This window comes from Camelus ferus, chromosome 6 (genome assembly GCF_009834535.1).
Source record: "Camelus ferus isolate YT-003-E chromosome 6, BCGSAC_Cfer_1.0, whole genome shotgun sequence".
NCBI classification, from domain to species: domain Eukaryota; kingdom Metazoa; phylum Chordata; class Mammalia; order Artiodactyla; family Camelidae; genus Camelus; species Camelus ferus.
In genome coordinates this window covers 15,402,435-15,425,653 of record NC_045701.1, presented here as the reverse complement: position 1 = coordinate 15,425,653, position 23,219 = coordinate 15,402,435, and the positions used below count along the sequence as shown (strand labels likewise).

At 34.6% G+C, this 23,219-nt stretch overlaps 1 protein-coding gene and 1 pseudogene across 1 annotated transcript in view; both read right to left on the bottom strand.

Annotated features, from left to right (window-relative positions):
• Positions 1-536: 536 nt before the first annotated feature.
• On the bottom strand, positions 537-630 carry LOC116664505 (annotated as a pseudogene).
• A 5,470-nt stretch (positions 631-6,100) lies between these two features.
• The window catches only part of TRPM7 (transient receptor potential cation channel subfamily M member 7), a 99,377-nt gene continuing 82,258 nt past the window's right edge, over positions 6,101-23,219 (bottom strand). Inside the window, exons 32-40 of the mRNA XM_032481212.1 lie at positions 21,456-21,481; positions 19,558-19,608; positions 19,413-19,478; positions 18,510-18,793; positions 18,314-18,396; positions 17,945-18,150; positions 15,203-15,254; positions 14,991-15,097; positions 6,101-7,601 (exon numbers count right to left, since the gene is read on the bottom strand). Of these exons, the coding sequence (XP_032337103.1) occupies positions 7,471-7,601; positions 14,991-15,097; positions 15,203-15,254; positions 17,945-18,150; positions 18,314-18,396; positions 18,510-18,793; positions 19,413-19,478; positions 19,558-19,608; positions 21,456-21,481 (1,006 nt within the window). The 3' untranslated portion in view covers positions 6,101-7,470. The remainder of the gene's footprint in view (positions 7,602-14,990; positions 15,098-15,202; positions 15,255-17,944; positions 18,151-18,313; positions 18,397-18,509; positions 18,794-19,412; positions 19,479-19,557; positions 19,609-21,455; positions 21,482-23,219) is intronic.

Genomic DNA, 23,219 nt, shown 5'->3' with positions numbered 1-23,219 from the left:
CTCCTGAGTTCAGTGAGCATCTTTATGACCATCTCTTTAAATGCTTTATCAGGTAAATTACTTATATTCATTTCATTAGGTGTTTTGTTTTGTTTTAAGGTTTTATCATGCTCTTCTGTTTGGAACATATTCCTCTGTCTTCTCATTTTGTTTGATTTTCTGTTTGCCTCTATAAAATTAGGTGAAAGTTACCTATCCCAATCTTGAAGGCATGTCCCTATATGAAAGTATCCATATGCAATTAGTCTGTGCCCAGTGCTTTGGTGGGAGAGCTGGCTAAGAAGTGAACAGAGAACACATCTTCTCCCAGGGTGCACTGGCAGCTGCCTCCTTGGTGGGAGGTAGGTGTTAAGAGGGGCTAGAGTCAGAGCAGTTGCAAGCTACAGCTTCTACTCAGTTCAGTGGTGGTTGCTGCCCTGGCAGGAGGTGAATCCAGGGCTGAAGGGGCTGGAGCAGGAACTCTGAGGCAGCTGGAATTCTCCTAGGAGAAATGGCAGTTTCTGTCATGGTTGGGGATGTAGCTGGGGCCTGAAAGGGAAAATACAGAACGCTTCACAAATTTGTGTCACCCTTGCACAGGGGTCATGCTAATCTCTGTATCAATTTTAGATATGTACTGTTGAAGCAAGAACTAGATCTTATTTTTCTTTTTGCTTGAGTTTATCCTTAACATTTTCCAAGAAAATTGTAAACTTTCTGAGAAAATGCCATTAAATATCTGGGTTCAAACTCATCGCTTTTTCTTAACAGTATTGTTCTGTTGTTTCCTAGATACTGTAGGACAGGTTAAAATTCTTATATCAGTCTGATTCTTTTATCCTTTATATAGTTCCTTTTTTGCTCCTTATTTGCAGAGTGACCAAAATGTGGCACTATGTAGGTCCTTTCATTTATTTCCTCTCTTCTAGGCCTTTGAATCTGGAATCCCTACTAGTTATTGTACCTCATTCATTAATCTAGAGGATATTTATTGTGAATCTACTGTATGCCAGTCATTGTGCTGGGTGTTTAATAGTGAATAAAATACAAGTCGTTACCTTCATATAACTTACAATCTATTGATCACTTAGACTTATTCTGTGCTTCCAACTCTTCTCACATATTTTCCATTACTTTGACTTTCTTACACCTGCATTTGTACATGATTGAGCATTTGTATGGTTACTTTACCTGACTTCTCCTGATGTTTTAGGCTTACATTTGTGCTTGTGGCAACTGTTTACACTTTTTCCCCTCTAATCCCTCTTAAAGTCTTAAAGGATAACCTGAAAGTGACTTCACATGTTAAGAGATGAATTTGGAAAAGACTTACACGCTTTGATGCACGTTATACACATATATGTATCTATTAAGCATGTGCTCATATTTTAACTATACTAATAGAAGAAGCTACAAGATAATAAATTCCTTTATAAAGAGAAAAAAATCACTGTCAGAATGTTTTTTATTCTCCATCATATTCTACTCTCTTCATTGGAACTTCCAAGAGAAAAAGGCAGCACAAAGAGGTCTATTATTTGAGTACTTTTATTTACTGAGGACTTAATTCAGTGCATTTTCACAACAATATGAGACAAATACTGTCAGAGAGACTTGCTCAACAGGTTGGTCAGTCATGGAATAAGTGGCAAAGCAAGACTAAGAATCTGAGTCTATCGAGCTTCACTCCCCATTGTGGTGTATAACACAGTAGCTACAAAATTGAAAGGCACATGGGATGTTGTAGAATGTATTAGTACTTCCTTTTTATAGCCAGATAATACTCTATTTTCAGATATTCCATATTTTGTTAATCCATTCATCCACTGGACATCTGTGTTGTTTCCACTTTTTGGCTATTATCAATACTGCTGCTAGGAACATTTGCACTCAAGGTTTTGTGTAGATATTTTCATTTGTCTTGAGTATAAGCATACACCCAGGAGTAAAACTGCTTTGTCGTATGAGCGTTTTATCATTGAGTTATAAGTTCCTTATACAAGTCCTTTATCAGATATATTACTTGCAAAATATTTCTCCCACTCTTGAGAGTTGTTCTTCACTGTACACTGATGGTGAACTTTGAAGCACAAAATTTTTAAATTTTGATGAAGCTCAGTTTATCTATTTTTCTCTCATTGCTTTTGCTGTTGGTGCCGTATCTAAGAAACTATTACCTAATCCAAGGTCACAAAGATTTACTCCTACATTTTCTTCTAAGAGTTTCATGATTTAGGCTTTGACATTAGGTTTTCAATCCATTTTGAGATGACTTTTGTATGTGATGTGAGATAGGGGTTCAACTTCATTCTTTTGCATGTGGGTATCTTAACTTGTTCCAATACAATTTAATGAAAAGACTATTCTTCCCCCACTGAGCTGTCTTGGCACCCTTGGTGAAAATCAACCATAAATTTCTTGACTTTTAATTCTATTTCATTGATCTATATGCCATAACACACTGTCTTGATTACTGCAGCTTTGTACTGGAAGGAGTATTTTAATAGCCTTTTTAGAAAGCTGCAGGTATTCTCATTTGAAATCATACCAAAACTGGACAAGGGGTGGTTTCCTAAAGGGCAGCTGCACTGTAGAATCTGAAACTCTATAAACTTCTTGTACTCTGCTAGATCTTTCACTCATGCACCATTTTGTAATCTATGCATACAGCATTTGGAGAATATTGGTTGTTCTGCTAATCATCCAAATGCTGACACATTCCATTATACACTGTCAAAAGTAAGTGTTGTTAAATCAATACTGATTTTATTAGAAAATATTGGGCAGTTGTCATGCTACTGTGTTAAGAGGCAAGTTTTCCAAAATTCTAATATTCTCTTGAAAGCTCAAATTTTAGCAGTAACAAGTACTGTCAGTCTTCTGCCAAATATTCAAGTCTGAATAACACTGGTTTGTTTGCCAGTCATTCTTTCACGTAGACATTTTCTATGACGAAAGTGACTAGTTCAGTTTGCAACTCACACAACTGCATAAGTGCCTTTCCTTGAAACAATTATCACACTTCATTAAGTAGCAAAAGTGCTTTAAGCATATTTCTCATTTTGTTCTGCAGAATATTAAAGACATGTTTCAAGGGTCATAATTAAAAATTAATGTATTACTTATCAAAGACATTTTAAATGAAACAGACTTTTTTTTAACTGTAGTATGAAGGTGATGACTATAATGAACACTAGATTGTTTGGTGCTACTGCCTTGATTCATGCTAAAGTACCAGCAGCTTTGCCCATCAATAATTTTGCTCCATCAATAAAACTTTCAACACAGTGAAAAAGGCAAATAATAACTTAGAATTATGAGAAGTTTTGACCCTGCAGTCCCCTGAAAGTGTCCTGGGGACCCTCAGGGTCTGTGTCCACTGACCTAATTAACATATCTAGGCAATGACCATCAAAAAGACAACCAGACCTATGTTTCCCAGTGGAAGTATACGTCACCACCAATGAAGCATTTCCGTCAAAAAATCAACTTTGAATTTGACCAAACCTCTACACCTAATAACCTGTTTATGGCATATACAGGAAACAGAAAACAACACCCAAGGGAAATAATCAGCAAAACCCTTTATGTGGGAAACTTCTTAGAACAAATATGCTGGATCTTCAAAAAGATAAACTGGGGGGAAAAGGTGGGAGGAGAAACCTTTTCATTAAGAGACTTTAAAAACAAATCAGCAACTGTAATGTATGAATCTTATCTGGTCCTGACTCAAGCAAATTATGAAAAAAAATTTTTTGAGAATGACTACATTATTTGATGATATTAAGTAACTTAATTTTTTAGGTATGAAGATATTACAGTTCTTGTATTATAGAAACATATACTAAAACATTTATAATTAAAAAGTCAAGTTCCATAATGCAGGACTGCATAGAAATTCCAAGGAAAAAACAAGAGAGCTAAATCCATGGAGTGGGATAGTGCATGAAAGAAAGTATCCTATTGAAAGGTGCTGCTTACTGTGAGCCAGAATATATAGTTTTTCTTAAGAATAACCAAACCCTCTCCCCACCCCTCTCGTCCCCACCATGCCCCCTAAGGTGGAATCAATCAAGGATCCCAGGAATAAACTCTGCTTTGAGGAATTTTCAAAGGGTCTACAAGAAGGAAAACATATTTCAAAGAGGATCAAAACCTTACCTTGGGATTTTTCCTAAGAAAAGCTCACAGATCATCTAATACTGGAAATGTTCTGTGGTACTTCTTCAACACGTACTTACTGAGCACCTATATTCTATGCTACAAACTCCAGCAAGGCACTAAGGGAAATACAAAAATAAGACAGTTCTTAGTTGGTAATATAGGCAATCTAGTTTTCAGAGAGACACACAGTGGTTGATCAGTTTTACTCTAACACATAATTACTGAGTATTTAAGTGCTAACTGTGACAGATCCAAGGATCTGGGTTGTTCAAATACAGATGCCTTGTGTAAAACGTAACTAGATAACAATCAGAACAGATACGGTAAACAAGGAGGATCATGAAAACCACCGTCCACAGATGAACCCCTTCTTGCAAACAATTATTTGATCTCTCTTGTAAGTGATACACAGCTATTTATTGGGTACCCTTACCTTGATTGTCTATTCAAACACACATGACAGAATCATTTTGATTCATCTTCCTCAAGAGAACGTTTGATATTGTGGAAAAATATTTAAAAACTCATAATTATTTTTATGGAATGCCCTATTACAAAGCATGTGGTATACAAGGTGGTGGGCGCTGCAGCAATGAAAAATTCTAAGGGTCCATTCCTGTGAGAGATGTACAGCCTAGAGGCATAAAGACAGATAATAACTATGAAAGCAACATAGTTCAACTTAAAGATGGAAAAGGAATGTAATTTTATATTTTTCTTTACATTTAAAATCATTTCCGTATGTTCCAATACAATCAACATGCATTACTTTAAAAATAACAGTGGCTCACATATACTTCTAGACTAAGGAAGGCATACTATTACAGAACATCTGCAGATGTTTTATGAAGTAATCTGATAGAGGTGGAGTTCTGTTCTTAGTAGGATGAGACTGAGAAGTAATGTTAAAAAAATTAAGCAAATGACACTTTCAGACCATGGAGTAATAATGATGAACTTGAGTAATCTATAGAAAGACAATACTTCCTTGGAATGAGAAATGTGGTTTTCAGGTAAACTGTTACTTTCTAGAATTGACTGAAAAAGTTAATGGAGTAGATTTGTTTCAGGAAAGGGACCAGAAACTGGTACAGAAACCATTAGTGGTCATTATGCTTGAAAGGCAACATAGCAACACCATGCCTTGTGGCCTCTCTGGCTCTCTCTTGCCTTCTAGTGGCCCGTACTCTGTCTATGGAGTGTGTATCTACTTTTACTCTAACAGCCCTCCCCCCACAACCTCTTGGCCTTTCTCTGGCCTTCTGAGATGGCCTCCACTCTGTCTATGGAGTGTACACCTCTCTAAATAAATCTACTTTTACAAAGAAAAGAAAAGAAAAAAGAAAAGAAAAGAAAAGGGACGGGAAGGGAAGGGAAGGGAAGGGAAGGGAAGGGAAGGGAAGGGAAGCGAAGCAAGGCAATATAGCATGAGGCTTTAGAGATAAAAGCCTGTCTGCCTGGGTTTAAATCCCAGCGCTGTTACCTACTTAGTGTAAGAATCTGAGTAAAGTAACTACCTAATGCCTTGGTCTTCTAATCAGCATTAGTAGGATAAAAATAACAGCCATTTCATAACAACAACAACAACAACAACAACAATACCTATTTCATAAGACTGTTATAAAGATTAAATGGGTTAATATAGGTAAAGTACTTAGAGTAATACACGGCACATTATTTAGTACTAAATAAATGTTCAACTACTATTATTACCTTGTGAAAATAATCAACAAAAAAATTAAATATCAATAGATAACTCATATTCCCGTTTTCTGATATAACAAGAAACAGTCAAAAAACAAAGACACAGTAGGAAACCAAGATCATTTTAAACATTGCATAGAATACGTGATCAAAATGCATAGGTGTACAAATGGTTCATTAAAAAAAATTCTGAAAAAAATTAACAATGGAAATATCAGATAATTTTCAGAATGATTAAACTCACTAAAACATGTGTAAACAAGAATAAATTTATTTAATTTCTTTTAAAGATTTAATGATATACAAAATGTATATAGTATAATATCTTTAATATACTTTTTTCTCCCCCCCATCAATATTAAACACTATTTGAACAGCTTATCTCTTTTTGTCTTGTCTGTATCTATGAGATACACTACTGAATACAAATAAGATTTCCACTGCTCCCTCTCAAATAAAAATTAAAATTAGTACCTAAGAAAAAACAAAAAGGAAAAAAAAAAAAAGGAAAAAAAATCAAAGCATAAAACTTCAGTCACATAAAAAGCTTTTCTTGTTGTTGAATATTCAACAATATCTGGGGCAGTTAAATTACATTTTATTGGCATAAAGTTGCATTGCAATCTCCCGACATCACATAATGATAATCCAATTCAATTTCTTAAGTACCACAGACAATATTCATGTTCAAATGTCCTTACACAATTTTAAATATATGCAAGAATTCATGTTTACATTCTAATTTGATATACTGGTCAATAAAATCTTTGGAGAAGTATGTAACTTCCAAGTTGTCACTACAGATATAGATAGGAAAAAAAGCACTTTAACTTTCCTCACAAGGTAACTTCTCTTGAACAGTGAGTTAAGTTTCTCCTTTGATATATTTAGGTTATACCAGTCTATCATGGCTTTCTTCTACTTAACAATGACTTGATAAAATAATGTTTAAAAAAAATACTAATAATTCTGCACAACTGGGGCTCTATTTAACAAAAACTGGCTCTATCTTTTAAATAGGCGCCTAACCCTGATTCATAAAGTCCCTCTTAGAAAATGGTTTTCAGCTTGGGCTCCCTATATCCCTGTATATCTAGAATTATTACAAGCCATCTCCTTTCCCATGGCCAACAAGCATCTAGCTGGGAACTAGTGACATCATCAATAAACACACTAAAACACACTGAGGAAGACGTCTGACTGCCATTTAACCAAAAGACTGGGTGATTTCTTCATTTTGCTGGCTGAATGGCAGTAAACCAGCTGCCAATAAAATCTGACGGACACCTAACTTTGGTTAATGGTATTGCACCACACAATGAGAGAGTATTACCCTCAACAGAACAAAGTCAAATGAAATCCTCTGTTAAAAAGAGCCCTTTAAAAGATATAAATACTATTTTTTTCTTTACTTGTAAAATTTAACAGCTGCCAGCTGTATGCTATAGGGAGTTCCTGACTGACTTTAATCAGGTCAAAAGAGTATTGACCTTTTAACTGTGCCAGATCCAGCATATTCAATTAGCACACACTTTTCTGTATTACCAAATAATTTTCTCCTAAAGGAAAAGTGACACAGTAACATTTTTGTGAGGTGCAAGCAAAACCAGTGATTCAGTAATATTATAACATCAGACGAATAGAATTAGTTGATTCTGATTCTTTGGTGGAATTTCCAGGCTGAAGAGTCAAATCTGAAGGCTCATCCTGAGGAAATATAATTTTATCAGGTGTATAGTCATTCCTCTTCAGATCTATATTCACCACCCCCAACAAAAAAGAAAAAAAGAGTCAGTATTTCTTAGAAATAGAAAATTAAGAATATTTTCTAAATCAATTTTCTTCTAAACATGCCAGATCTATTTTCTACCATGTTGTTATAAATTCAAAAGTCACAAAATTTATACACACAAAATGAAACCATTCAACAAATAATTATTATGCTCTGATCATGAGTCACTAACTTACGTAAGTGTAGAAACGTAGCAATGAACAAGGCAGATAAGGCTCCTGTTCTCATATAGCTTATATTCTTGTGGGTGAAAAAATATATATATATAAAAATGACAGAATTATAATTAGTAACAAGTGCTTTGAGGAAAACTGTGTGATGAGGGTCAGAAGGGAGATGGTATAAAGTGATTCTTTAGATAGGGCTGGGCAGAAAAGCCACAGGAGGTAACATATGAGTAAAGACCTAAATACTGAGAAATGACCTATCAAAGTCCTAGGAGTACTCTAGTCAGAGAGAAAGTTAACTACAGACTGTAAAAAGGAAATGGACTTGGTGTGTTCCAAGAATGGCAAGAAGATAGTTTGGCTTGCATGTAGTAAACGAGGGAAAGACTAGGGGGAAATGAGGTTAAGCAGTAGTAAATGGTCGAGGGCTGTCAAACTACAGGCTGCGGGCCAAATCTGGCCTGCTGCCTGCTTTTGTTAAAATAGTTTTATTGGAGTGCAGCTATAGAACTTTGTTTACAGACTGTCTATGGCTGTTTCTGGACTACAATGGGAGACTGGGTAGCTGTGGCACAGGCCATATGGCCCACAAAGCCTAAAATATATACTTCCTTTTGCCTTTTATGGTAAAGTTTGCTGACCTCTGATTCATGGGATGCAAGCTAAGGTAAAGAGTACAGATTATAATGAAAATCCACTGGAAGATATCAGGCATTCTAAAGGGAGGAGCATAACCAAATTTGTTTAAAATAACCATTCTGATTGTCACACGAAGTCTTGTTGGGTGGCAATGGTAAGAATCCAGGAATCAAAATGATGGCAGTGAAGATGAAGAGAAATTGATAAATTCTAGGCAGATTTCAGAATTTGAACAATCAGATTTTGATAGACTAGCTATGCAAGTGAGAGAACAAAGGAACTGGCTACCCTTTTAAGTTTTGAGCCTGAGCAACTGGGTAACCATTAATGAGACAGGGAAGCAGAGTTTTGTGGGTAGGGGTGGAAAATGAAAGTCAAGAGCTCTGGAGTGAACATGTCACTTAAAAGATGCTTTAGGATACCTAAGTAGCAATACAGGAAATTGAATACAGAAACAGGAGCTCAGGAAAGAAGTTAGTCTTTAGTTAGAATTGGTACTATCAGTATGTAGACTGCATTTATAGCCATGTGACAGGATGAACTCACTTAGGGAGCTACAGACATATATGACAGTAGTTGTAGAATTAGAAAACTCAATGTAGTAGTAACAAATTTATAATTTAAACTAACCACTGTCACAGATACACACTTAATACTTTTACCTCCAAGAAAATAGAGCACTCAGAATATGAACTATTGATTTTAATTTTGGTAATAGCCTATATTCAATGATCCAAATACATATTTGCTACTGCACGAATAACTTGATAAATTTTAAACTCAAGACTAGGCCAGTAAGTTCTCAGTGAATACAAATAAATTTGTAGCTGTAATTTACACAAAGAACAATGGACAAAAACACAGTTTTTATAATGAATAAATTTACAATTTATTAAGTCCTGATAATGCTGTTAACTACTAGTGTAACCATGGGCAAATCATATGAATTCTTATTTTATATTTTGTAAAATGATGAATTTGGACTAGATTGCTTTTAAGGTCCCTTCCAAGTTGTGAAATCCTGCTTCACAATAATAATTTAAAAAACAGATATGCTATTAAAAATTGTATTCAAAACAAAATAAAAATTGTATCTGGGCTGCCTGTTAGATTCACCATTGTGTGTTCTAGTTCTGGATAAAAAAGAGTAAGCATATTCTATCCTCTCTCTCACACCGATTACAAGTAAAAACCCTTCACGTGATAAAGCAACAATCTCCGACTTCTGAAAGCAATAGCAGACACACACGGGAAGGAAATCAGAACTTGAAGAATGAGTTTCCTGGTTGAAAAAACCTCTCTTACTTCCAGGCCTAGACTTGAAGACAGCTCAGTCATAAAAATGTGAGCATGGACAGAAAAAGCTCTGAGACCTTCTGGTCAGAGGATAAGGAAGGGGGACCCTGTGGGATGGAGAATGTTGAGGGGAATGCTATCTTCTTAATTTTTCTTTTTGCTCCTCTGCCCTTTATCAAAAGATAAGCCTCAGTCATGAAAAGGCATTCCTGTAGTGGTAGCAGCTGGGCGGGCACCTACAACTCCAAGAGAAAATCCTTCTCCCTGATCAGAAGGAAGGAAAACAGGTACCTCTATGATTCAAAAAAGCATAATTTTCTCTCTTTTCTTTGCTACTCAGCACCAGAAATGGACCTAGCTGCAGAAAGTATGTAACAACACAGGGGTCAAAATCCTGGTTTTCTAGTCAGAGTACCCCCAAAAAAAAAAAAAAAAAAAAAAAGAAATGAAAAGAAAAGACGTGGCCCTTGGGAGTCACAAAGTACGGAAGAAATCATGGAAAGAAGGAAAATGGAGAGAGGAACACCCGAATTTTGTGTATGAACTCCCAGGCTCATCCTTGAATGATACATTTATGGAAGGACAGCAAAGCATAGGCTTTGAGAACTCAACTATGGTTCAGAACTTCGCTCAGGTCCCAGACTTGCCCCTGTTTGACACACAAGTGAGAGAGACCTGATTAATAATGCAAAGGCTTTAAACACTAAACTGACATTGGAATCACAGCCACAGAAGACAGACTGCGACTTGTGAACTGAATTTAACTGAGTTGATTGCCTACTAACACCAAAAATCTCAAGAGGATTCAAAATGCAAAAATTCAAAAATCAAAGTTCTCTAGAGGATTTTTAATAAGATCCAAAATCTCATACATAATATACAAAATACCCAGGGAAAATTCTAAAATTACTAGAGATACAAAAACCAGGAACATCTCAAAGATTATCGAAAAAGACAACCAAGATATGCCAAACTCAAGATTACCCAGATGGTAGAATAATCAAAGACTTTAAGCCAGCTACTATTAACCGTACTCCATGATGTAGGACAGACTTGAAATGAATGGAAAAACAAATTTTCAGCAGAGAAATAATCAGTATAGAAAGATCCAAGAGGAAACTACAGTACTGAAAAATATGCCTGAAATAAAAATTTCAGTGCATGGGCTTCATAGCAGAATGAAGAAATTAAGAATGAAGAGTCACTGAACGTGACAGATCACTATAAACTACCCAATCTGAACAACAGAGAAAAATTAACTTTTTATTTTGTTTTTGGCTTTTTTGGGGGCTGGGAGGTAATTAGGTGGTGGTATTATTATTATTATTATTATTATTATTATTATTATTATTATTATTATTATTATTATTATTATTATTATTATTATTATTATTATACGGAGGTATTGGCGATCGAACCTATGACCTCCTGCATGTTAAGCAAGTGTTCTACCACTGAGCTATACCCTCCACCCCCTGAAAAATTAACTTTTAATCAGAGCCACAAGTTCCTGGGTGACAGTATCAAAAGTTCCAAGATTCTTATTATGAGAACCCAGAAAAAGATGAAAATAAAACTGACACAGAACAATTATTTGACGAATAGCTAAAAATTCCCCTAATCTGAAAAAAACCATAAATTTGCAAATTAAAGAAGCTTACTAAACCTGAAAGAGAAAGCTACAACTGGACATAGTAGAATCCAACTGCTGAAAACCAAAAATAAAGAACAAATCTTGAAAGGAGATAAGATTATAATGACACACCATGTATATGTATAAAGGAAGAACAATTCAAATGACTATAGAATTTTCATCAGAAATAACAGAGGCCAGAAGACAGCAGAACATTTTTTTTCAGTGCTGAAAGATGTGTCAACTTAAAATTCTCAATCCAGTGAAAATATCCTTCAGGAATGAAGGCAAAATACACACATTCTTAGATAAGAAAAGCAAAGCAACCACTAAAAACTAAACATAAAGATAAAACAATACTAAAATGGGGGTGGGGGACAAACAAAAAAACCAAACTAGAGACAGCAATCAGAAAACAATAAAACAGTAGATCTAAATCTAACCATACCAATAATTATGTTAAATGTAAAGGGTCTAAAATAGCAATTAAAAGATGGAAATATGCTGTCTACAAGAAAACTACTTTAAATATAATTAATATATATACAGGTAAAAATGGGATAACATATCTGATGAAACCACCAATCAAAAGCTAAGGTAATATCAGACAAGGGAGACTTCACAATAAGGAAAACTACCATGGCATTATATAACAACAAAAATTGAATCACGAAGAAGTCTTAACAACTGTAAATGTATATGTACCTAGGAACAAAGCTTCAAAAATCCATGAAGGAAAAACTAACAGAACTGAAAGCTGATGAATCCACAATTATTTTTAGAGACTTCCTGTCTAAGTAATAAATAGAATAAGTAGACAGAAATCAGCAAGGATATAAAAAACCTGAACAACACTATCAAAAAACTTTCCTTCACTAATATTTACAGAACACTCCATCCAACAAGAGAATATTCTCTTCAAGTGTATGTGCCACATTCACTAGAGACTATTACCTTTTTAAGGTTAAAAAAGCTTTTTTAAATTGATATCATACAAAGTATGTTCTCTTATCATAATGGGATTAAACAAGAAGCCAGTAACAGAAAGATATCAGGAAAACTTGCAAATATTTGAGAATTTAAAAAGAAACTTGAAATAAATAATCCATAGGTCAAACAGGAAATGTCAAGGGAAGTAAGAAATATTTTTAAAAACAAAAATAAAACATACCACACTTTATGGGATGCAGCTAACAAAATGCTTGGAGAGAAATTTCTAGCACTAAATATTTTGTTAGAAAAAATGTCTCATATCAGTAATTTAAACTTTTACCCTAACAAACTAGAGAAAAAAAAAAATACCCAAATCCACAGCAAGCAGAAACATGGAAATAATGAAGACTAAATCAATGAAACTGACAACAGAAAATAGAGTAAAACAATGAAGGAAAAAACTGGTTCTTTGAAAGTATCAAAAAAGTGCATACACCTTACAAAAAGTACAAATTACCATAATGGAAGAGAGGATTCACTACAGACTCCACTCCCCCAAAGACACTTAAAAAATAAAACAGTATAATTAATGGTATGTCAAAAACTTTGACAATTTAAGTAAAATGAAGACAAATACTATACAATTTCACTTACACATGGAACCTAAAACAAACAAACTCACAGAATAAGAGACAACTTATGGTTACCACAGGCAGAGGGTGGGGGGAGGGAAAGGCCGTCAAAAGGTACACATTGTATGATACACAGAAAAGTTGTTAGGAGGGTAAATTCTAAGAGTTATCATGGGGAAAAATATTTTTTTCCTTGATTTTCTTTTTATTGTATCTATATGAGAAGATGGATGTTAGCTGAACCTAGTGTGGTAATTATTTCACAATATATGTAAGTCAAACCATCATGCTGTATACTTGAAACTTATACAGACATATATATCAATTATTTCTCAATAAAACTGGAAAAAAAAAAAAAGACCGATTCCTTGAAAGACAAATTACTAACAGTCACTCCAAAAAAACCCCCCAAAAAACCCCCTGATAACCTCAACATTTGCTGTATCTATTTAAAAAAATTAAACTCTTGGCTAAAAAGCACCTGAAAAAGAAAACTATATGCTGAAATGGTTTTGACAGACAATTTTATGAAAGTGGAGATAATATCAATTCTATACAATCTATTCCCCAAAACAGAAGTGTAAATACATCCAACTTATTTTTAAGGTCAGTATTATCCTAACACCAAACAAGACAAACAGAGAATAAGGAAATAACCCATAGACCAATAGTCTTCATGAACATAGATACAAAAAAATCAACAAAATATTAGAAAATTGAATCCAACAATACATAAAAAAATATATCATGACAAAGTGGAGTGTGGGAATGCAAGACTGGCTCAACATTTTAAAAAAATCAATGTGATACAATGTAATACTAATTAAAGAAAAAAAAAAGATCACATAAATAGATGCAGAAAAAACATCTGACAAATTCAATGTCCATTCAGGATAAGCATCTTCGAGAAATGAGGTGTGGAAGAACATGTCTATTCTCACTATTCCTATTCAACACTGTACTGGAATTCCTTGCCAGTGCAAAAAGTCAAGAAGAAGAAATAAAAAGGCATACAGTTTGGAAAGGGAGTAATAAAACTGTCTCTATTGCTTACACAAAAAATCCCAAGGAATTTATAAGCAACAAGCTAAAAACAAACAAAAAACCTCCTAGAACTAAGTGAGCTTATTAGCACGGTTGCAAGATACAAGGTCAATCTACAAAAAAAAAAAAAAAAAGGTATTTCTGTACACTCAACAACGACCAATTTAAAAAATTTAAAACCAGTACCATTAACATGCTTACTATTTGCCTGGCACTGTTCTAAGTACTTCACAAATACTAACTCATTTAATTCTCAAGCAAACAAAAAATAACAAACCTCTATGATGTAGGTATTCTCAGGAGCCTGGCAGTCTGGCTCCAAGTTAAAGCTCTTAGCTACTCCATTATTCATCACAATGGGAGGAACTTTTAAAAATACAGCTCAAGGGTGAGTGCCAGGTACTTGTAATTTTGAAAAAGTCCAATAGGGGATCCTGATGCACACCAAAGGATGAAAACCACTGGTTCGTGATATAACTTACAATCCAATAATAATTTGTAATTCTTCAAATATAATGATGGTTACTATCATGAGAGACTGTATCTGCAGTTCCTGTTCCTGTTTCACGGAATACTCTTTTCCCAACTCTTTTTCAATCTAAGTTGAAAGTCTATTCATTCTTCAGTTTTAGGCAAATCTGTTAGTCCCCCAGGTAGCATTCCCTGACGTCTAAGTTTGTGTTAAGCGATCTGCTTACCTGTTCTATTTTTTCTGCCTGGCATTTATGATAGTCCAGTAATTCTGTTACTTTTATCAGTATTCAAGATTTGGCTAAACTTCATTGTTTGTCTCATTCACTATTGTACTGTCAATATCTAGCTGCCAGCGGACACATAATAAATATGTATTAAATGAATGAACTCTGTGTTTTTATAAGTAATGAAAGAAAGCATAGATCCATCTATAATCAATAATATGTTATTTGTGCCTCTCTGGCCTTGTGAAGTTCTGTAGTAATCAACTTTGCTAACAATTAATACATTACACTGATTATGAAAATGTTTACCTGGAAGTTTAAGTTTTCTACAGCAAGAATTACAGTGATGTTTTGCTCTGAAATTTTTTATTGCATCTTCTCCTAGATTTGCTGGGCCAAAAACCATATCACAGGATCTGTGGAATTGGTAGTTAAAAAAAAAAAGATCAGTTAACACAAACAGAAATGCAGAATTTGAAATTATAAAAATATGTCTTAACGAAATTATTAAAACTTATTACCTCTTTTCTTCTGCCTTTATCACAGATGGGTCAGTCAAATTTTCACCCACGCCTTTATATGTATATATAAAAAGGACAATTTATATTACATAATTGGCATAAATACTGACATATGCATAATAAAGTCATGAGCGATTCTACAGCATCATCAACCATCACACAATGATAAATTATTCAAAAGAGTGTAGTTTTTCTCCCTTGATATTTCATTACTTGACTTATGACTTCAACATGGCACCAGAAACACAGTTCCTGCGACATGAACAGCAGATAAATATCCGAGTTGGTTGGAAGGCATGTAAGCTCCTGATGGCACCAGTTTCTGATGCAACAAGGTCAAGGCTGCAAGCAAATATCTCCTTATTTACAATCTGCCCTTGTTTCACCTTAGTTAGCAAAGAACAATCAGGCACATGAAGGCATAATCTATAGCCATCTTAAAAGTGTTTTGGATTTTTTCAAATCACAGACTAACATGAATACATCTTGCAAAAGATTTAAATTACATAAAGAATAAGGTTGTGAACATCTTCCTTCAACTCTAGCCCTCTGGAAAGCTATTTAAAAAGTCTGGTTAAATCTTTTCAGTCTCTCTTATCTATCTATTTACATAAAGAAAGAAAGAACAACTACTGATATTTGGATAATCATAAATATTTAACCCATTAGAATGAAATCTAATAAAATGGTTAGAATTTCACAATAGGAAAAACTAGAATGAAAACATGATACTAATTTCTACTCAGATTGGCAAAGATTAAGACTATGCAGTACTGGAGAGATGGTGAAGAAATGAGCATTCACACACGGTGTTGAGTATAAATTCCTACAACCTTCTGGAAAAGTAACCTGCAGTCGCTATTAAAATTACACTCATCTCTAAAACTAAAAATAGGGTGACCATCTCGCAAAAGATTTAATCATGCTATGCCTACTACAGACTATCATGCAGGAATGACTCAGATTTATCAATAATGACCCACAAGATGTCCATGATATGTTGTTAGCTAGGGAAAAAAAAATGAAACACACATACATTCATATATACTCATACACAGCATGATCCCAGTTGGAGGAAAATCACCATAACACAGAACAAAGTGATTAAAAATAAGGAAAAAAAATTGTATATTTGTCTTCATAAAGGTAGAGAAGCAGTAAAGATGAACATTTTGCATTTTGTTTTTATATATTTCTATATTGCTTAACTTGTTTGTAGTAATTGTCTAAAATATTTCTAAGAAAAAATGGCTCCATGAACATATTATGTAGATAACATCATAATCACCCTGCTTATTAAAAATAATTGCCATCTTTTAACAGTTCAGACAAAATCTGTTTGGTCTCACTTCCTGTGCATGTCCTGTGCACAATTAAATGATACTTATCTAAGAATATAACTTAACTAAGATTTTTACTTAATTGGATCGACCTGTCTAATAATATACATCAGAGTTTTCACTACATATATATATCACTTAGTCATTTATGTAAAATGATAAACTATTGAAAAAAGGATAGCTATTTCTATATATACTTTCTTTCTTGAGCTGAATCAATACCAACTATTTACTTTTCAACAAATCTTTTACATCTATGAGTATCTATAATAATGAAAGAAGTCATCAAGTAAAAAATATTCCAAACAATTGTTCTTACGTAATTTTGAAATCTGGTCTGTGTTGACATTTGAAATCAAAGCTTCTCTTTAGGGGAAAAAAAAAAGGAACCTATAATGCGTAAGTATCATCCAGGCAGAGCTGGCAACTTGCTCCATTTTATTCTCCTTAGACCCTGCTGTGGAGCTGTACAGATACTACTCTAAGCAAACCTGCCCTCTCCTAGCTACAATTTTTTTCTTTCACATGTATGAAACAGTCTGTCTACAAAGATGGCTGTGATCAGCTTTTCCCTCGTAGACACGCATGCTGCTCCACTTACAAGTGCTGGAATCTATTCCCTACCTTTTGAATCTGGGCTGTTCTTACTAATTCCCTGGACCCATAAAATATGGTAGGAGGGATCTGGGCCGGTTCTGGGCCTAATCTAAGAGTTTCTGCTTTCTCTCTGGAGGAAGCCAGCTGTCATGTAACAAGTCTAATTGCCTGAAACTACCATGCTACAAGAAAGTCTAAGCTAGCCAGCCACGAGGTGCAATCACTTGGTGGAGAACTGAGGAATTCAGTTGTTAGTGAACAGAGACCCAAGACACATGGCTCCAGTCAAGCTGTCCAAACTAATCTCCAGCCATTTGAACCTTCCAATGGGACAGCAGAGATGAGCCATCCCCACCATGCCCTGTCCAATTTCCTTAACCAAAGAACTATAAGCAAATAAAATGGTTGTTTTAATCCATTAAATGTTTAGGTAGTTTAGTTCACAGTAATAGATGACATAAACACCAGGAACAACAGATACTTGTTATTGTTTTAAAGAAATGGTCTTTATACTTTTAAGAGACTAAGGCTGCACATCTATGACTAGAACAGGGGATTTCACATGTTTTTGCTTATTAAAGTATCTGTATTACCTAAATAGCAGTTAAGATAGCCAGAGCCCACTCTTCAGAGCCCTCATGGCTTTATGCTACGTCTGTTATTCACTTGCTTTTTTAACAGCTTCCATTAACCTAAGATTTTACCTATATATAAACTAGCAGATTTTCTGTATATTGTTTGTAACACATGAATAGGTGAGAAAGTACTGCATAATTTCACTTTAGCAATATTTCAATAAATTTACCTTGTAAATCAAGTACCAGTAACTCCCCTCTTGTATATTCATAAGTCCAGTGGCTAAAGGCTAGCATGATCTCTTCCAGTGTATTAGTTGGAATAATTTCATCACCATTATTATTGTTGTATTTTCTAAATTCTCCAGTCATACATTCTTCCACAGCAAACCACTGTCCTGCTGAATGGCAATACAGCAGGAAAACTTCAAGGAACCTTATGAAAAATAGTTACAGATATTACTAGTAGTTTTGTTAATAAAGTTCTAATTCATCTTTAAAATGGATAAATAATGAAACATTCAGCATCAATAAAGCAGGTCAAAAGAAAATGCTATCCACATAACACTAAAAGATCCCAGAAATGTTAAAAGATTTACCTTGGAGAATATGGTATGGATTTCGGTTTCATTTGGTTGAAGGCAAATGTGAGCTTTTGTGCTGCTCTCTGTTGTTGAATTTCCTACAGAACAGACAAATGCTTGTTCAACACTGAAATTAAGACTTAATCATACTTTAGAAATAAAAACATGAAGCTCAAATAATGCTTCACTGTGTGCGTTCACTAGCACTTACTCTGAGACAGAGATGCAGAACTGTATCTTCTTTATAAATACTTGACCAAGTGTTAATCACCTCAGGAAGAAAAGATTTGATAATATAAAGATGTCCTGATTTGAGGATATCATGTTCTGACCAAGTACACTGTACTTTGACAGCTCTTCGTAAACCTCCTCCCATCTCCTCTTTACTTAAAAACTCTATTTTGGCACAGAGACCTAGCTGTGACCAAGAAGACATGCTGTTATTCAGTATGTTGGGAGAACTCTCTTCCAAGCGATACACTGTGACAGGCTCACCTGTAACATGAATGGACACACGTTAAGGCCAAATTAAGACTCTAAAAATGACAAGACAGAAATTGGCAGGTATCTTCGGTTAAGATTAAGCAAGGAATAGAAGATGAGATTAAGATGTAGTTTTATAAAAGAAGTTCAAGGGCAAGAAATACTCAGAAACCAAGAATCTAATAATATCTCTAAATTCACACGTACTGGGTAATGATAAGCATTTTTGCAATCATGAACTTTTCAAGAAAAACTTTTAGAAAGCAACTGGACTTCTAAACGTTACTAAGTTAAACTTTTAGACAGGAGATTAGATCTGCTCCACAAACCCTGTGATGTCAATTTATCTAATTGTAATTACTAAATAATGGATCAAGAACCTTTCTGAATGAGAATATACCACTGCCTCTGGATATGTCAGAAATAGAAAAACCAATACTGCTGACACTTCTTTCTTCTATTAAACATACCTCACTTCTGCAGTAATCAGGCTAATTAAAATTCACATGAAATTAACACTTCTTAATGCGATCCTTCTTTTTTTCACCACCTATGTTCTGTATTACAGTTAAAAACTTCGTATTAACTAAGGGTTTATTTTCTCTTTCATTTCTTTACTTTTTGGACTTACCTCTTGGAGGCACAGGTGTAAATGGAATGCTCTGGGATAATCTCATCAAGTTATTTCTTTCCACAGCTGCATAGAAATAAAAGAGAAATAATGAAATCCCGAAAAGCTCAAAATATTACTAAATTTTGTTTTTAGTATTACTAACCTGAGTAATAGTAATTTGTATCCATAACTGGCTTAAATGGAGAAGCAAGACCTGAAACAGCAAATAAACAAATGACACCCTTTTAAGAAGTACTAATGCAGCATAAATTTTTGCTCAGGCATTCTCATATAATCATCCTAAATTTCCTTCATGTAAGCTCTCTTCACAAAAACAGAAAACACAAGTAATGAATTATGTCCATCATGTGCTTATTACCCTATTCCATTATGGGTAACTGCAAAAGGGTAAAAGTACATGAATGTCCCCGTCACCCAACACACACACATACTGAGAAAGGTTGATGGCTGTCTCAGAGGAAGAGAAGGGACAAAAGAGTACTTTGGAAGGTAATGGTGTGGTCAGGGCAACATTTGCAAAGGAGAGGAACTATTAAATTGCATGCTACACTTAAGAAATTGCAAGCTGTTTGATATGAATAGAAGAGTGGTTTTCAATACTAATTTTATATACCTATCTGTTTATTTATCAGAATCATCTGTGGGACTTTTTCAACATATACCTACCTATTTCTCATACCAAAATATTCTAATTCTGTAGGTATGTGTCATCATACAAGTGATGCTCTACAAGTATTTGGATACGCAACTAAGATTGCAAATTAATGAGCAAGAGTTATAGGCATACCAGTAGGAGGTAAAGCTGCAGACGTAGGGCATTTGTTAATTGTTAAGAAATATGTCATGTTAATAAAGGACACTGGATTTCATCCAACGACAGTGCAAAAATGTAAAGCAGAGGAATGACAAGATCAGATCTTCTAAAAGAATCATTTTGGTGGTAGAAAAGAAAAATAGACTGGAAGGGAGCCCAAACTAGCACAACCACTTTGTAAAACCACTTGGTAGTAACTACTAAATGTGAACATATGCATACCATACCCTGCCACCAGCAATTCCACTCCTAGGTATATACTCAACAGGAAATAATAGCATATGTTTACCAAACAACATGAACAAGAATGCTCAGAGCAGCACTATTCATAATAGCCATACACTGGAAGCTACAGAAATACCCATCAAATAGTAGAATGGATAAATTCAGTATAGCCATATAAGAAAATACTGTGTAGTAGTGAGAATGTACAAACCATCACTACCCACAGCAGTATTTGTGACACTCATAAACATATGTTGGGAGAAAGAAGCCGACACAAGAAGAGTACATACTGTATGATTCCACTTATATATTCTACATATATAAATAAAACAAATAAACATAGCTAGCTAGCTAGAGACACATACACATACACAGGCAAAACTACTGTATCATTTAAGGGGCAGAGGTTATAAGAAGAAGAGCACACAGGAGCTAAGAAACTGGCAATACATGTTTTGTGATCTGGGTCCTGATTACATGGGAATGCTCATTTAGTCAGAGTTCCCTGAAGTGGAGGATCAGCTGTACTTTTCTGTATGCGTATTATATGCATCAATAAAAGGTTTTAAAAATGATGAAGGTCTGAACTGAAAGCAGCAGTGAAACGTAGAGTGGAGGGTGGATTCTAGAGCTGTTTAAGAGGTAAACAGAACAGGACTTTATGAGTGTGAGGTCAAGGGGTCAAGAATACCTCCCTCAGTTTTCACATAGCTGACTGAAAGAGTACCATCCACTAAAACGGAATGTAAGTGAAGGAGACTGAGGTAGCAAGGATGAAGGGGAGTGGGGAGACTATAAAAAGATCATCATTCACATGGTGAGGTTTTGTATTTGTGAAACACCTACAATGAAGAGAAACGAGCCGGGAGAAGAACGTTCTACTACCATGTCTTTTTCAAATACGAAGTCTAAAATTTCTTACCTAGGACAATGTGGTATTGGCTAAAATAGATCATATACAATCCTCACTCTTTCACATTAAATCTACCCTGTGGACTCACCATTTAATGTTCCTTCTTCAGATGGCCTAAAGAAACACCAAAAATTATGTTACAATTTTAGTTTTGGCTACCACAAAATTTTTTATTTTATGAAGTTATTATAATTATTAAATATAACATTATTAAAGGCATTCTGAGACTGCAATTCACTTTTGTTTGAATATTTGCTACTTCCCTTAAGCCAATGCCAAATCCATACACGGACATATCTATATCCATATGCATATACTTTATCAACAACTTGTACCTCCAATTTATGCCTACATAAATATTATTAGTAGTTTGGTGCCAAACTGAAGGTTCAGTACTAACAGAGTAAAATATTCCATGATTCCTCTATTTGTGGAGATTCATTCCAGTACTATAACAATGCCTTGAAATGACACTGCAGATTTTAAAAGTACTTGAATAGAACTGATGCAAAGAACTGGGAGAACAGCAAACAGACATAATTTTGCAAAACTTAAATGCTAATGTTCAAAAAAATATTTTCCAATGTTGAGTGTATTTATTTATTACAACGTATATTGGTAGCAAGTGGCAGTTCTATTAATTCCACAGATTCCAGTGCAAGTTAGACAAACAGGTGTAGTGGAAGGAGAACGGAATGGGAATCAAGAAAAATGGATTAGAGGCTTAGCTCTCCCATTATACAGTTACGTGGCCTTGCTCAGGACTAAAAGGACTAGATCCAGAAAGAAGCTCTGGAGTAGAAGACCTTGATAATCTCTTTCTGACATTCTCTCTGATCCTGATGTTTCCTATTGGTTTTCATCTTAATGATGTAAACATTTTCTCATAGAAAGTATTTTGACCCTAGCCTCGTCCCCTTTTCTGCTGCTGCTAAACCCCTTTTTTCTTAGCACACAGAGTACTGGCCAACTCCATCTTTCTGGGTACTTCTGTGGGTCAGCATCTTATAAGTCAATGTTCTCTAGTTAGCTGGATTAACATCAGCTTCAAGTACCTATTCTGTATTTATATCCTACAGTTCTGGTTATACAAGACATTATTCTTTGTAAAGGTCTGATTATAAACAGGTCTTCCAAGTGCCATTCAGGGCAGGATACCCCCCAAATTTGAACAACTGCATGTAGCAGCTGGTTTTTCTTCTCTATATATTCACATATATTCTGATACAGAGAAGGAACTAGGGAAAACACTGTGTAATATATAGTATTTTCCCTCAAATTGGCTTCACTTCTCAAGTAGTCCATGTCAGAGAGTAACCCTGCCATGCTTCCAGTATCAAGTGGGTGTCAAAACAAGATTTTTTAAAATTTCCTTTGGAATCCTAAAATACTAATTTCAAGGCTGGAAAAACAGAGATTATCTTTGGTTCTACTTTATGTTTAACCTACACTGAAAATGTTCACTTTCTGGGGATGACAACTTGTCAGACTGCCTTTTTGTTTCCACTTTCTGGATTACAACATCAGCTTTCTAGTGGATTTCCCTGTATGCAGGCTTTCTAAAGTACACTGTGCATTACTGTTGTAATTATTAAAGTGCATTCCAAAAGGAGATGTGAGACCTGCTGATGAGAACAATGGGCAGAGAAATTGAAATGTCAAACTAGGTCTTTGAACAAGTTTATTCAAAAGCAAGTTGGAAACAACTGAATAATAAAATCATAATTGTATCATTACGAGGAAAATTTTAGTAGAGTTATAACTATAGTCTGACTATAATTATAGTATAACTATGTAAAACCATAAATTTAAATGTATACATTAACTCAAAATAAATGATTCCTCAATGTTT